The 16327-nt window shown below is 25.8% G+C and overlaps 1 protein-coding gene across 1 annotated transcript in view; it reads right to left on the bottom strand.

The window, feature by feature from the left end:
• Positions 1–1385: 1385 nt before the first annotated feature.
• LOC129607110 (uncharacterized) overlaps positions 1386–16327 on the bottom strand; it is a 104377-nt gene continuing 89435 nt past the window's right edge. The window contains exons 5-8 of the mRNA XM_055517846.1: positions 10885–11136; positions 3960–4900; positions 3487–3717; positions 1386–1675 (exon numbers count right to left, since the gene is read on the bottom strand). Coding sequence (XP_055373821.1) covers positions 1386–1675; positions 3487–3717; positions 3960–4900; positions 10885–11136 — 1714 coding nt within the window. The remainder of the gene's footprint in view (positions 1676–3486; positions 3718–3959; positions 4901–10884; positions 11137–16327) is intronic.

Genomic DNA, 16327 nt, shown 5'->3' with positions numbered 1-16327 from the left:
TTGTAATTTTTCTGATATATTTTAAAGGGTTTAAATGAATTAAATGTATTTTTTTTAATTTCCTATTCTTAAAGACAATTATTATTTCTAATTACTAATAATAATAATAATTATTAATCAATACAAAATATTCATTTTTATTATTAATTTTTTTTTTATTTTATATTTTCAATTAAAATCAGTAATTATTGCAGCGCCCTCATTAATTATTTTTTAATGAATTTTAATTTTGAAAATATTATTTATTTATTTCATTATATTTTTAAATTCTATTTAATAGTATATTTATATTATAGTGTGTAAATTGTAAAATATATTAAATAATTAACATTAAAATTAAAATGTAAAAAATTTTGTGGAAAAATCTAATTAAATTTTGGCGCTATGTAAAAAAACTTCTAAAATAATTCATAATATTTTTTATTAATTCTGGTTCAGAAGTGTTTTTATTGCACCACAATTTTAGAATATTATAAATACACTGGAAGTAATTAAATTTATAAAATTTGATTAAAATGGAATAAAAAATTTGAAAGTATAAGGTTTTACTCCAAGATGATTCTAATTGTTCACTAGAATTTCGAATTTATTTTATTATTTAATTGGAAATTTATTTAATTGCTTAAAAATTTAATTTGCATATTTGAAAAAATTCACATTTTTTTTTCAAATATGCAAATTAAATTTTTAAAAATTTCTTGGAATCTGTCAATTATGAAATAATCAACATTTTTCTAAATGAACTTTTTTATTATAGGCAATTTTAACTTGTTTTTTTAAATAAATAACTTTATTTTGATTGCAAAAATTTGTAATTTTAAGCCTTTTAATGAAAATTTGTGGTAAATATTCGAACATTTTGTGATAAATGTTATGAAGTTGAGGCTTAAACAAACTAGAAAAAAAAAAACATGCAGACAAGCATTTGCAGAGATTCTTTTTTTCTGTAGTACGGTCTATAAAAAAAGAACAAAATTTGTCGAACAAAAAAAAAAAAAATTAAAATTGCCGAAGAATAATGTGTTTGTATGGGCCTGAGGCTAATTATTATCTTGTATACAAAATATTTAAAATTCTGATATTTTTGCAATTAGGAATGGTTTGTGTTTTTTGCATTTTCTTAACTAAATTTTCAATGCTTTTTATTCCATTTTAAATACAGTTTTCAATTTTATTTATGATGTGAAAAAAAAACTAATAATTTTACGTAAATTACACTGAACAAACAATTTTGTTTTTTTTTTTTTGTTATTTAAAAGTAAAAAAAAAAAACATTTTTGTTAAATTACTTTTTTTGTATTTTGTTTTCTTTACTTTTCTCTGTTTCCCTTTATCAATTTTCATTTTTCACAAAATGGAAAAAGAAAAAATTTCATTAATAATTTTTAAAATTGATGAGAATGTCTACTTGAAAATCCACCTTCATATAGTTTACTTAATGGTTCAGATAAATTTGATGATGTTGATAAATTACTAGAATTAGCATGATGATGATGATGATGATGATGATGTGCTGCTGCTGCAGCTGCTAAAGCTGCTGTTGATGCATTCCCACTACCAAAACTTGAACTTTCATTTGCATCGATACTTTTGCGTCGACGTTGATATAAATAAGTCCATATTGCAATAACAGCTAATTGTGCTAATAAAAAGATTGTACTAGCAATAATTAAACCTAAAAATAGAAAAATTTTTGAGAATTAAAAATTTTAATAATTTTAGTTGTTATTTTCATTATAAAATTATTTTGTATGAAAATCATTTTATACTTTAAATGTGTATTTAATGTTTATCGTAAGTTTTTATGGAATTATCGTAAAATTATTTCTTTTTTTTTGTAAATAACATTTAATGTTATGGAAAGGGTCGCAATTAATTTATTCCCCTAAGTACTTAATAATAATCAAAAATTTTTTAATTTTTAGCATTTTTCCGAAAAAAAAATTTTTTTTAAGAGCTTATTAGTTTTAGTCTATCCAGCTGTCCGTTGTTCGCTTCTTCTAATTTTTGTTGCCGTTTCTCTTTTAGACTATGATTCTAGAACTTTAACAACTTTTAGATATTAATAAATATTTTTATTCCGGTAGAAGAATATTTTTTTTCCATCTGTACTTCCTTCCAAGTTACTGCTCGCTCGAAATTTGTAATATTTCCAAAAATTGCAAGCTCTACCAAATTTCTTTAAATGCATAATGCAAACGGTAAATACCATAGCATCCGAACATAAAAAATATGCCGAAATATAATTTGTTGTATATCACATAATATCGCGGTTTCAAGTAAACCAAGGCATATTAAGGGTCAATTTTTCCCTATCACTATCAATTTTATCTTGTACGCCGCCTAGAATATTTATTGCCATCTTTTAAACATATAAATTATATTTAAATATATGTGTGTATATTTAAATATAGTTTATATGGTTAATTCTATATTTAAATATATACAAGCGCTAAGCTATAAACAGCTTTTTTGGGAATCTCTTCTTTCTTTCAATAATTATGAACCAACAATGAAAATTGTGCTGCTTATAAAAAAGTATGCTGTTTAACTTTAGATAATTTATTATAAGGAAGTTTAAAATTGCGTTTTTTGGAAAACCAAATTGGCATATACCAGATATAACCAACGGAATATGGTAAAAAATATTAAGGGTCTTTTTCAATTTATTCACAAATTCTTGTATTTTTATATCATATATAAAAATCATTTAACCTTTTAAAATCTCTGTTCAATATTTAAAAATTAAAATTTCTAATGCCGAATTATTTTTTAATAATTATAACAGATAATTTTTAATTCAATAATTCGAGTAATTTCAAATTAATGAACAATATCCAAATTTTATTGACCTTTTAATAAAATGTCGAAAAATATTTTAAAATATACAAGTAGTATAAATTGGGAAAATTCCAAAATTATTAACATTAAAAAATTCATTAATAAATTATTTCTGTAACTTAAAAAACAATTTATCACGCATTATTAAATTTTATGCAAATAAACCAAAAAAAAAAAACAAAAAAATTAATTTTATAAAATTAAATTAAAATATTTTTACTGTTGCATGCACAAATAATAATAATTACTACACCTATTAGTTTTTACCTGGTTTTTGGTTCATTTCGTTGGTTAACAAGTTTGGAAAGAAAATTTTTCGACGTCATTGTACCCGGTCAGAATATTTTCACCATATTATTTTATTTATATCATTACTATTATTTTATAACTATTATTACTTATTATTATATAGACAAAAAATAAAATGAAGGTAAGTCTATTTATTTTTCTAATTCTTATAATTACTAACTACATACACATGTATGTATCTTATATACCTACTAAGATATGCTAACAGAATTCACTTATAAAATGGTTCAATAAATTTTAAAACATTTTTCAATTTAAGAGAAAAAAAAAAATTATTCCAAAACCAAAAGAGAAAAAAATTAAAAAAGTAGAATAAACCGTTTGTTTTATTCTTACCAATTGCATTAACACAGAAACCATGACCATCATTGCTGCTCATGAATACAGTTTCACTACTACCATTAGCACCAGACTTAGATTGTTTGTGTTTATCGAAACCAAATTTATCAGTAATTTGTATGGATTGTACTAAAAGCATATCATCGTGGTTGGTTTTAGCATTTGATCCAGCAACTGTTCCTGTTGATGTTGTTGCAGTAATTGGTGTACGTTTTACTCTAATTTCTCCTGTTAAAAAAACCAATTTTGCAACAAAAATAAAGAATAAAGAAATAAAATTATAAAAGAGCAGAGAAAAATTGAAATCTTATAATCTAGAACATGAATATTTAATTTTTATTCAACGGAAATATTATTCTAGATACGGTTCAATAAATCTCCAATTACCATCAAAAATATATAATATAAATAATATTATAACAAGACACTGTTTTTGTATGTATATATATATATATATGTAATGTACGTACCAATTGAAGAAGTTTCATTTAAAGATCTCTTCTTTCTTCCAAATGATATTAATGATTTTAATTCACCACTACCATCTTCTTGATCACATTGTACTGGTTCACATGTTGGCATACATGGTGTTACTAATGCTCTAAATTGTACAACTTCTGATGATGGAAATTTAAATGCATCAAAATGTGATAATAAAATTTTTCCAGATTGTTCACTTTTATATATTGGTCCCATAATAAAATGATCTGTTGGGCAACCGTTTGAATCAATTAATGTTATTTCAGCATTATCACCACCATCCATTGCAACTAATTCACGTACAAATATTTCAAATGGTGATTCAATATCTAATATTTCAAAACGTAATGCTAATGGATCACCAACTTCAGCTGAACGCATAATATCATTACCATCACGTGATGTTATTTTCATCATAACATTTGGTGAATCAACAATTACTTCTTCAGATAATGCTGGTTCGATTTCACCAGTAACACCTAAATCAAATTCATTTGCAACTGTTTTATTTGTTAAATCATATTGACATGTTACAGCTAATCCTAAATCAGATGATGTTACAATCATATTATGATGTTGTATAACAACATCATTCATATAACGTCCACTACCACTCTGTCGGACATTGCACTCTAAATCTGAATAACCCATGCGTAACTCAAAATCAAGTGAGCTTTTTACATCAACTGAGCATGACTTTGGTGAACCTTTTGCATATACTTTACCATTGAATAATTTTGATGTTCTTATACGTGCAACCATATCATTTCCACGGCATTCAATTGAAACATTATAGCATGATGATAGTTCATATGTTGCTGCTTCTGGTACATTTAAATATGGATCTTGTATATCTGATAATGTGGCACGACTATGATGACTTAATCGGCATACCATATCTCCAGTATCACCAAAATCATATGAATGGCATCTAAAAAAATAAAATGAATTAATAAAATAGGAAGTACACACATACGAGTATATATTTATATATATATATATATATAAATGGAAAAATGGAAAAATGGTAAATTTTAGCATTAAAAATTAATTATGACCGTAAAAATAATTAAATAAAATGTCGTGTTGTTGGTTAATTACTATGTTATGTAATTTAAAAGAAAAGGAATTTTTTGTTTCATTTTTACTCTCGGAATTATTTTTAAGTTGTAGCAAGAGAGTACGATTTATTTAACAATTTCATTTATTAAAATATTTTTGCTCATAAGTGAGAGAAGTAAATTTTTAAGAACCAGTATAACGAATTTAATAAATAATCTGAGAGTATGTGAGGTCAATGCTCGTTATTTATTGCAAATATTATAGTAGGAATTCGGTAGTTAGCATTTGATCGTAAAAATATTAATCGTTTAATTCTTATCTTTGATATAAAATAGAAAATGTGGGATTCAAACCACTTTCTAATACTCTCAATAAAAACGTGTTCGAAATCGTACTTTCAAATGCAGCGGATGACTATCACAAGAATTAGTTATTACGAGAAAATTTCGGACAGCACGTATAGTTCATGTTGCAGTTTACACAAATTAGGTTGTCCAGAGAAATACACAAATTAGGTTGTTTAGAAGATAAATTACTTTTTATTGTGAAAATTTTTTGAGCATTCACTCAATATTCAATCAACGCTCACATTTGTGAGCGTTTTGCTATTGACTTTGAAAGGAAATGTACAAAAGATAAACTGCATTTCGTATAATCTATAAGATTACTAAAGTTTCTTCCAAAAAAATTTCATTTTTTTCATATGCCGATATCAAAAGTCGTGTACAAATTATTTTTAATTTAAAATAAGAAGTCACGCTTCATTAGAGATGCATGCACTTACACACATCTAAAGTGCTATAGACGAAGAATTATGGAAACTAATGGAAAGCGAATGTGATTTCATTTTTAAAGCGTTTTGTATTTAAATATTTAAATCAAGAGAAGACCCTTAAGTAATTTTTATAATTTTTTGTATTTTATAATTTTGTAAAATTTTTAAAGATTAATTTAAAAAAAAAATTATAACATAATTTTTGAAGAACTTTAAGTACTTTCGTTGTTTTTATGTTTAAGATTTGTTCCACGTGCTGTTATTCATAAAGAGCATTTTACACTTTATTCCAGTTCCAATTATACTTAATCTGTCCGTTCATTTGTAGGTTTTGTAAATGTGCTCATGTTCGCGGGATATGAATAAATTGCAGTGTAACATAAATTTTGGTTCTTTGACGTACGATTACTGTAATCTTAGTTGTAAATATTTTGTGTTCAATAAAATTTGGGATATTTGTTGACTAAACTTTTAGGTTACACAATTAGAATTTCAAATGTAGCCGTAAAATTTCTCTTAAACAGTAATTTTCGTTATAGAAATTTACGATGAATTCTTTTTGGGGTAAGAGTCAAGTACGATTGTATGTACAGTTCTCCCCGGTTAATTGAACCGAGAAAAGTTGCACACTTTTTGTATCAATTAAGCGGGTAAATCAATTAAAAAAATCCCGTTTAATTGAACAATTGGTGCAATAAAACGAATTTTTTTAACTGAATCGTTTACGCATGAAAACGAATACTCGCTATTGAAGATCAGGCGCAAAAACGAATTTGATCCTGCTACTGCATAAAATTAATAAAAACAATAGGAAGCATATCCTATTACATATACTTATCAAAATATCCTAGGTAAAAAGCTATATTTAAAATAGGGGATACACTAATGAAATACTAAAACTCAAATTTTTTTTTATTTCAAAATTTAAAAACTTAAATTTTTCTTTATTTCAAAATTTTAAAACTTAAATTTTTCATCATTTTAAATCCATCTAAGTAATGTTACTGTGAATTCAAATTCAAAATATGTAAACCATAATGTTTTTATATCACATAACATAACAAAAATTAAAAATAAATATTTCATATCAAAAATAAAAACAAATTATCAGGTCAATAAACAGGGGAATTTTTCACAGTTTTTATAAGGTAATACTAAAAAAAGAGATTCATTTAAGCGAGTTGTTCAATTAAACGGGACTCAATTAAACGATGTTATTCATGTATATTTTAATAGGGATTTAAAGTTGCCTTAGTTTTTCGTTCAATAAAAGGGGAAAATCAATTAAGCGTGGTGCATTTAACCGGGGAGAACTGTACTTATATAAAGTTATCCTTTAACAAATGTTTTATTACAAAAAGGCATTCAATACTCCTGATTCACGCCGATTACCTACATATATTTCCCTCATTTTTGCACTCTCTTTTTTGAGTTTGCATAAAAAATTGTTCTGAAACAAAGCGCTAATCTTTTAATATTAATACTAGTATGAAATGGTAGAATTTAGCAAGGACATAATATAAGTACAGGTTTGGTTCGCATGGGATTCCATACGAACTTGAATCCTCAAATTAAATGCGATGATATTTTTTTTTAATTAGACATAATTTTTAAGTTAGCAAGCCACATTTGTTAAATTATAGCAAGAGAGCAAGCACATTTGTTGAATTATGAGTCGCTTTACTTAGTGTGCTTTAAAGAATGTAATTTTCCTAATATTAAAAAGACGTTGCTTATTCTCTCTTCTCTATATATCCATTTGGAGGCTTAATTGTTAAAAACATTTTAACTGATAGCATTGCAAATGTACGGTAGGAAAAGGACTGTTTTACATACCGTCGTTTTAATTCTGTCAACTGTTATTGATTTAAAACCATATATACGAAAAAGATAAGCAGCCAAAATATGATTTTTTTTTTCTTATTTTAGGCCATTAGTTTTACAAACGTTTATACTTTAATTTTCATTTCTCCATAACGAAGACATTTTGGTCATCATACATTTTTTCCTCATTTTTTTGTGATAATTTCATTTTTTCTGGACATCATTAAGGTCAAGTTTATATAATCTTCTTAAGAAGTCAAAAATGTCCAAAAAGTTTTCAAAGAATGAATTGCAGAATTAATGAAAAAAAAAAAACAAAAAAAAATGCATTTAAATAATTTTTTTTTATTATTTTCCAAAATAAAAAATTAATGAAAAAATGCATAAAAAAAGTATGGACAAAAAAAAAATGGAGAATAAATGAAGCATAAAAATTATGACAGATTGAAAAGAATTTCGTTTTTTTTTCTTGTGTCTTACAGTTTGGTTTTGGTTTTACCATGTTGTATGCTCTTTAAAAAGTAATTATAGAAGGTTTTCTCCAATGTCCCATAAAAAAATTTTTTTTGAATGACTTAATGATTTTTTTTTCTTAAATTTTTAAATTTGATTTTATCGAAATGAAGGAAGGAAGAAGAGAATATTGTGTGATCTTTACAAAAAAGTTTATGAAAGGAATGCATGAAGATTCGAAGAGGAAAATGGAAATTTGTAAAAAACAAAAAAATTAATTGCATTTTTTTTTTGTTTAAGGTGGAATGTATGGGATGGTTTTAAGGTGTCTATAAGTGTGTTTTAAGGTACTTGTTTTGTAAAATATGAGTTTATTTAAAAAAAATTTTCTTAATATACAAAAATGTACATTTATAAAGGTTATCGCCTGCCTTCTTTCATTTTTCTAATTAACTTTTATAGATTTGTAATTGAATAGGTGATTTATTTTGATGAAATATTTACATAAGAGTATTTTCATTCATCATTATTGAGGTGGACGTTCTGTCTCAATTTCATTCTGCATTCAAAATTAAATTCTAAATTGTATATTGTAATTAAAATTTATATAAATTGTACAAGTATTACACAAACCATTTATTTAATAAATCTTCATATTTATGAATGGAACGTTTTTGTGTCAGTTTTCTAATTATAACCCTGTTTGTTTATGGAAAATTCATGTAAATTTTATGCTTGAGAAGTGCTTGCATAAAATTTAATATGGGGATAATTAAAATTTAAATGAGATGTGAGTATAAAAGGAGCGAATGCCCCATATTTCAAATTTTTTTTTTCTGAAAATTTTGAAAGAGATATAGAAATTAGTGTAGATATTTAATCAGAGTCGAATTCTGAGTCAATTTAATCATATCTATCCGTCTGTCAACGATAACTTAAAAACTATATAATGATTCATAATAGTAAATGATTTAGAAACCCCATTTAGAATTCGAGACAGTTGTTCGGTTAATTGTGCAAAATAACTTTAAGATTTATTTGGCTATATCTCAGAAATAAGTGAAGCTATAATGTCGAAATTTCGCAAAAGCAAGTATTTTAGTAATGTTATTATATTTAATAAAATATAATTCTAGTTGGAATTTCTTGACTTGTGCTGATAGCTACCATACAATTTCGAAAGTCGTTTGCTCTTATTTATCGAAATTACAGGGCTGAAATTTTGTGTAATTGAATAAAAAACCAAAAACAAGAGTGTGAAAAGTGTGTGGCAATTAAGAAACAGCACTTAAAATATCATTCATTCGAACGGGTATGACACGGTCAGCTCTTCCTATTTTCGTTTTTTTCAGGTCGTTTCTAATTTTAATATCATTTGTCTAATCCTTTACATATTTTCGATTATCTTTACAAATGATGAACAAAAAATTACTTTTGTATAAAGAACTTCGAAAATTTTTGTAAATAAAACGTTCACGTGTTTACTAAATTTACTACCGGAACAGTTACTAAAATCGTCAAACGTACATTTTAGGTAATCAGGTTCTTTTAGCGAAAAATCATTAAAGAAGTTATGTATGAATGGATTCTCCTTGGAATTAATGGATCTTGAATGGAACGAATACAAGAATCCACTAAAATTTTTCCAAAAATTTTAAGATTTCATTTGAATTCCAATATTTTTTTTTTTTTCATAATTTTTCACTTTCATTGGTTTGTATTCGAAAAATTCAAGAACCGTCGCTTTACAAGACGTGATCAAATAATTTTGTATTTAATCAGTAAAACGAATCCACTTAAAGTGGTAATAAAAATTAAATAAAATTTTTTAAAAATTTTAATAAAAATAAAGATAAAAAAATAATCTTCCCTTTGGGATTATAATTAAGAAATTTTAAAATAAGAAAAAAAAATTAAAAAAACGAGATTATAAAAAATTTGCTAATCTGTTTTTTAGCACTTATGCTTTTCTAAGTAATTAAAAATTAATTGAATTTTTGGATTGGAATATTTTCTTTGTTAATAAATTTTAAATTTTACTTAATATAGACATTTTATTTTAATGATTTTATTATTTTAAAAACAGCATGCTATTTAACATGAGAGTAACAAATATGAGAGTAATTCCAAATGAAAATTAAATATGTGTAAATGATGTTGGTAATACACTTCACAGGAGAAGTCGGAGGGTAAGGAAAATTCTGCCCAAATTAACACTGAAAAAACATACTTGTATACCTCTATATTACTCATTGTGTATGGGGAAGCTTTGTCACATACAACATAGGAAAGGCGTAGCTAAAATGCAACAGAAAAAATTTGATTGATTTGTCGGCTACCCCTTGTGAGAATAAAACTATTTTAGTAACTGTTCATACAGGACTTGTAGACGAGGTCAATCAATTAAGTTGGAAATGTGGACATTAATAACATAAAATTAATTTTTATGTGTACATAAGCTGTACATCATCACTATGTACTGAATATCTGCACAAAACTGTATATCTGCACACTGTATATCGAATGTAAAAAACTGAAATTTTATTCTATTTTTAGGTAGTACTTGGGTAGTTATCGAAAAAGTTCGTGTTTAGCTATTTCAATTTTAATTTTAGCTTAGTTATCTAACACCAAATATACAACCCCTACATTTATAATTCACTGGCTCCCTGTTTTGCAAGCTATATGCACATCCCTGTACTACAAACTATATTAAAAAATTTTTTTCGTATATTTTCCCGAAAATTTATTCAATTTTATATTTTTTACTATAGTTTATATACAAAAATTCTTATACATACCTATAAGCTGAATTTAAACATAAATCACGACATTCATCAATACTTGAAACATCTTGATATACTGAATCAACTGTTTTTAATATACGTCCAGATAAACGTTTGAATTCACATAGTTTATTTGGTTCATCGGCACAATTATTTTCAAGATAATCAACACCATCATGTAATTGAAAAGCATTTGATCCTGCTAATGTTATACGATCCATTTGAGAAAGTTCACATATATGAGTATTACGATGAAAGTTAGCTGATCTAAAATTATAAAAATAAATCAAAATTTTAATTATTATTAATAAAAGTAATTTATTTAAGATATTAATTTAAAATTAATAATTATTTGTGTGTTTAAAAAAAATTTCTCATGATTCACTTGAAAAAAAATAGTGTCTAGATAGTAATAAATAGTCTTATTCCAGTCGATCGTCTCATTTGCACAAAATGTCACTCCAATTTCACATTGTTACATAAAATGTCATATTTTTCTACTTAAACTCACTCTCTTAAATTTTAAGAATAACACAATTTCACCATTAGAAAAATTAGTACAAAATTTCACTACGTGACTGTCAAGTCATCCGACTTTAGGTTTAAAGTGATAAATTTTGTAAGATATTCAATTAAGTTTTTTGTTATATTTTAAGTGACTGTCAGAATAAACCCCAGTATTTAAATGACTTTAATATTAAAAATTGTGCTGATATTGGCACAGGTTTTAAATAACTATTAACGCTTTAAGATTAATTAAATGAAACGTATAGACGAGGTAATTAAGTAATGAAGAGAGATAATATTTCATAAGTTCGCAATCAACTGTAAAGTTCATTAATAACTCAAAGGTGCACTACTCTTTCCAAGTATTATCGAAGCTTGTTCAACTGGTAAATATGTAAAATAAAAAAAATATTTTATCGCATGATGAGCCTTAAGATTATTTAAAACGCAAATATCATTTAGAAGAAAATTCAATTAAGTTTTTGTTAATTCGGATTTTTACAACTTATGAGAAATATTAAATTTAGAAATTGGCTTTAGGGCATTGTTTGTAAATTAAATATTTTGGAATTCTTTTTAAAAAGGTGGCGAAATTTCAGAAAAAAAAAATTTAACTAACAGTAAAAAAAACTAAGATATTAACAGTATCTAGTCCATGGATGTGCCAAGATTGTCTAATTAATTGAGATTCTTCTTTAATAACAGGAAAGTTTCTTTTTTGTGCTTTGCATTTATTGGAGTAATTTATTTTTTTTTTTAAATAGATTGAAAAAAATATGATTGGAAATTGATTGAAATAACGGAAACTGAGCAGTGTTTTCTTTGTTCTTCAAAATATTTTTATAGGTTTATGAACTGATTACGCCGTATTCCCTTTTTTTTTGTATACATATGATTCGAAAGTCTCTTAGACAGATAATTAATCTAGAATTGCTGCTGTAAGAAACAAAAAATTGTCCATAGTTTGCTTATGAACCAAAGTAAAAAACAAAAAAAAAAGAACATAAATTTAATGAAGAAAACATTGGCACAAAAAAACGCTAATTTTTATGTATGTACATGTGAATATTGCATGATGACTTTTAGTGCTGACAGCAGTGTTACATTTACCGTCGCACGACTTTTTATGGTTTTCAGATATTTGGGCACTTATTAGGAAATATTGGTTTATTTCAGAGAAGGTATTTTTATAGTCAACCTTAGAGATTATCTATAAAATTGTAATATTGCTTTTATTACCTGCAAGCTTTCGCTGGCTCCAGTAGGTTATAAAGTTTTTTTCTTGACACGTAGGGTATCTGAATCATAACGAGTTGAGTGTCTTTTAGGCGGAAGTTTTAGCTATACTCAAAAGCGAAATCTTGGGGGGTCTCTCTGTTGTAGGCAGTAACGTCGCTGGTATTGGCAGTATATGCGGGACACTGGAACTTGGGGGAGAATGCGACCTTGCTAGGATTATTCTTTAATACAACACTGTTGCAGCTGCCGGGAAATGAACAAAAAGGAGTCTATTCTTCACCATCTCTGTGTCCGGTTATAGGCGGGAGAAGCCTGGTCACGTGAGGCAGAGCAAGCTTGACGGATTTTGACTAGATATCGAAGATTGGCTTCAGGGATTTAGATAGATGGTGTGGTGATCATAGAGCAGTGGTAGCAAAACTGTACATTTTTGCTAATTGGGATATGGTGGAATGCATACACCGGCTACGTTGATCAATCAAAGAACCAAACCGCCTGTTTTTAAGGCAAACAACACCCCAAGGGTATAGAACTTTCAGCGCATATTATTAGTTCTTTTCAAAAACGCGCAGCATATCGCGATATATAGTGAAAACTGTGCTATATTCATAATCGAAAACATGGCTAATTCGTAATATAGATAAAATAAGTAGGAGTAGCCCAGATAAATCATATATGAACTATATTTAGATTTTATAGAATAGTTAAAAATATATTGCATATTCATGATACCTTATTTTTTTTTTTTTTGCATAATTGCGTTTTCAAGTTATTGTTTTGCAGTGCTGCGTTTATAAATCTTTATTGTTGCTTATAGATAAGAAGAAGATAAGAGCTACGCACACTTATTTCGGTAGTTTTTTTTATATTGGATTTATTAAACGAAGTGAATGTAGCTACATTTTCTAAATATCTGCGGTAGCAGTTTAGAACTGTAGGAGCTAGGTAAGTAAACAATAAGAATTTTGTTAAATTTGCCCATATTTTTTGTCCTCCTTTAACTCAAACTTGATCTTATAAAAAATACAACTTCAAAATTTTTGAAGAACGAAAAAAAAAATTGAAGAATTTTTTTTTTTAGAAAACTTTTAATCTATTATTAACAACATGTCAATCAAAATTTAATGTGACCCCAACAATTATTTTTTATAAGATTAAATTCAAGGTTTTTTTTTCTCTACATTCTTTTTTAACAGATATTTGATTAGTAGATTACAAACTTTTACTGTTCGGAGAAATAAAAACAGACAAAAAAAAATTTGACCCAATTTTTCAATTCAAAATGTTTAGGTTTTTCTCAGTATGGTGGCGTTATGATTTTTTTTTTTTTTTTTGTATATTTAACATGCCAGTATGTTTATGATTTTAATGGATAATAAATAATAAAGTGTGTATAGCCGTTTAAAATTTGTTCAACTTAGTTAAAAATTATACAAAGAGAAACAGAAAGAACAAAAGTGGGAGCGAGCGAGAGAAAACTACCAAGTGGTGGCGAATATTTATCTAATTAAAATTAAAAATCTTTTAACGCACCCATTCATTCATTTGCCATCGTACTTAAAAATCAAAAAAAGAATTAAACTTTGTTTTTTTTGGATTGTTCTTTTTTTAGTTAATTTCTTAAAGTGTCAGAAAAATGGGAAGATATAATTGCTTATAATCTTTAAAAAAAAAACAATCCTACTGCTGATAATCGCAATGGAATGAGAAAAATTAAGTCCCCTTTTCTTTTGTGAACAAAGAATGAAAAGAAGAACAACACCTGTTTATGGTGGTAGTTCATTTTTTTTTTTTTCGAAACACTGGATTCTTTAAATGCTTTGAGGGCACCAATTATGAGATTTACGGTTTTGTTCTTTACTGTTTTGATTTAAAAATAATAATGAAAAAATAAGGAAGAACAAACAAAGAAATTATATTTTCATTTTTATATAAAATGAATTTTCGATAATAATTTCCGATTAAATCGCTTCATTCATTCATTTCGATTCTTTTGGTAGTAAGTATAATATTATTAAATGATGTGAGAGGCGTTAAAAATTCAATTCTATTATTTAAAAGGAATTTTTATTTATTTACTATGTGATAAAATAACACCGTTATTTTATGGCTATTAAAAACATAAGATAATTAAATTTTTCACATCAAAACTTAATAAATAAATAAATACGAAATAATTTTCAAATGATATGGAAGATGCAATCTTATTTTAAATTTTTATTCATGATGTGAGAGTTTTTTTTCTTTTAAATTGCGAAATTTAATGTACATTAAATTGAATAATATGTAGGTGGCGTCAAAATCAATGAAATTTGGCTTTTAACAAAAAATTTATTTTATGTATATTAAAATAGAATACTTAAAAATAGTCACGCTATCATGAAAGTGCAGTGGTTGTATTGGAATTAATTTTAAAACTACAGCCATTTTACATTGTCATTAAAAATGAAATTAAATTTATGTAGGAATTATAACAGATTTGTAGAATTCATAAAAGTTGTGATAGTTTTTGGTACATAAATTCTAAAATTACCTCTGACTTTTAAATTGCAATATGTATAAATCAGCTAATGAATTGTAATTTCTGGACTGTGTAAACATTATGTAAGTATGACTGCAATGAAGTCACGGTAAATTCCGAATTATTTTTCCGAATCTTAGAATAAAAAAAAATTTATTTAAAATATTTTAGAAATGAATTTTATTTGAGATTTTATTCTTAATTCAGCTACTCTTACTGTCAGGTCTGTCAAAAAGGAGTGTGACATTGTTGTCAACAAAGAAAATGACACAAAGAAAATTATTATAAATGCGTCAAAATTTTTCTTGATTTATCTATAAAGATCGTCAGTCTGTCAAAAAAATAACAATATATTGCAAGAGAGAATTTTTGAATACATTTTTGTCAGGTCGAAGTTGCTGCCAAAACATTTTTATACTTTATTTTTGTCAGGCATTTTCTCATTTTGAAATAAGGAATTGAATTTTTTTAACAATGTAACTTGAATTTCAACAACAGAAGTCCTACAATTAAACTTACTTAGTAATCCTAAAGAATTACTTTTAGAAATATAAGAAATAAAAATTTATAAGGCCCTTTGAAAAATGAAATAAAATATGTTGAACTCTTAGAAATCTTAGTCAGAATTCATTCCTATATAAATTCTCAATAATTTAAGTCAATATTCTCTTTCTTAATATTCACAATTTTCATTCTACTACTCGTATTTATACACTCTCGAAAATCTCTCCCTTTTATTGCATTGTTAATTATCAAAAAAAGTTCTTATTCATATGCATAATTCATAGTTGCCCCATCGCTATGTCTATCCTTTAAGATAATTTTGCGCAATATTCTTTCACAGACTGTTAAATTCTTAATACATATATATACATACATTCATTTACTTAAAATCATAGAATAATATTTTATAAACGATTACTTAGATTAAAATCCGTGAAAAAGAGCGGCGCCCAACATTAATTATTTTTTTTTTCTTAAATTTTTATTTATCTATTTATTTTTTTTGTGTTGGTCTGAAAGTCCTATAACGTAAAACAGACATAAAAAATAATAAAATTTTTATTAAAGAAAATTTTTACAGTTATATTGCATCGTCTAGAAAAATTCAGGTGGGAGATTTTCTTGTTTCTCTTCTCTTTTCTTCTTATTGTTTTTTGGTATAGTGAATGAAAATTTTTAATGGTGCTC

Source organism: Condylostylus longicornis, unplaced genomic scaffold, assembly GCF_029603195.1.
Source record: "Condylostylus longicornis isolate FDR11 unplaced genomic scaffold, ASM2960319v2 ptg000026l, whole genome shotgun sequence".
Taxonomy (NCBI): domain Eukaryota; kingdom Metazoa; phylum Arthropoda; class Insecta; order Diptera; family Dolichopodidae; genus Condylostylus; species Condylostylus longicornis.
Note: the sequence above shows the minus strand (reverse complement) of the source record. Positions and strands in the feature narration are given on the sequence as shown.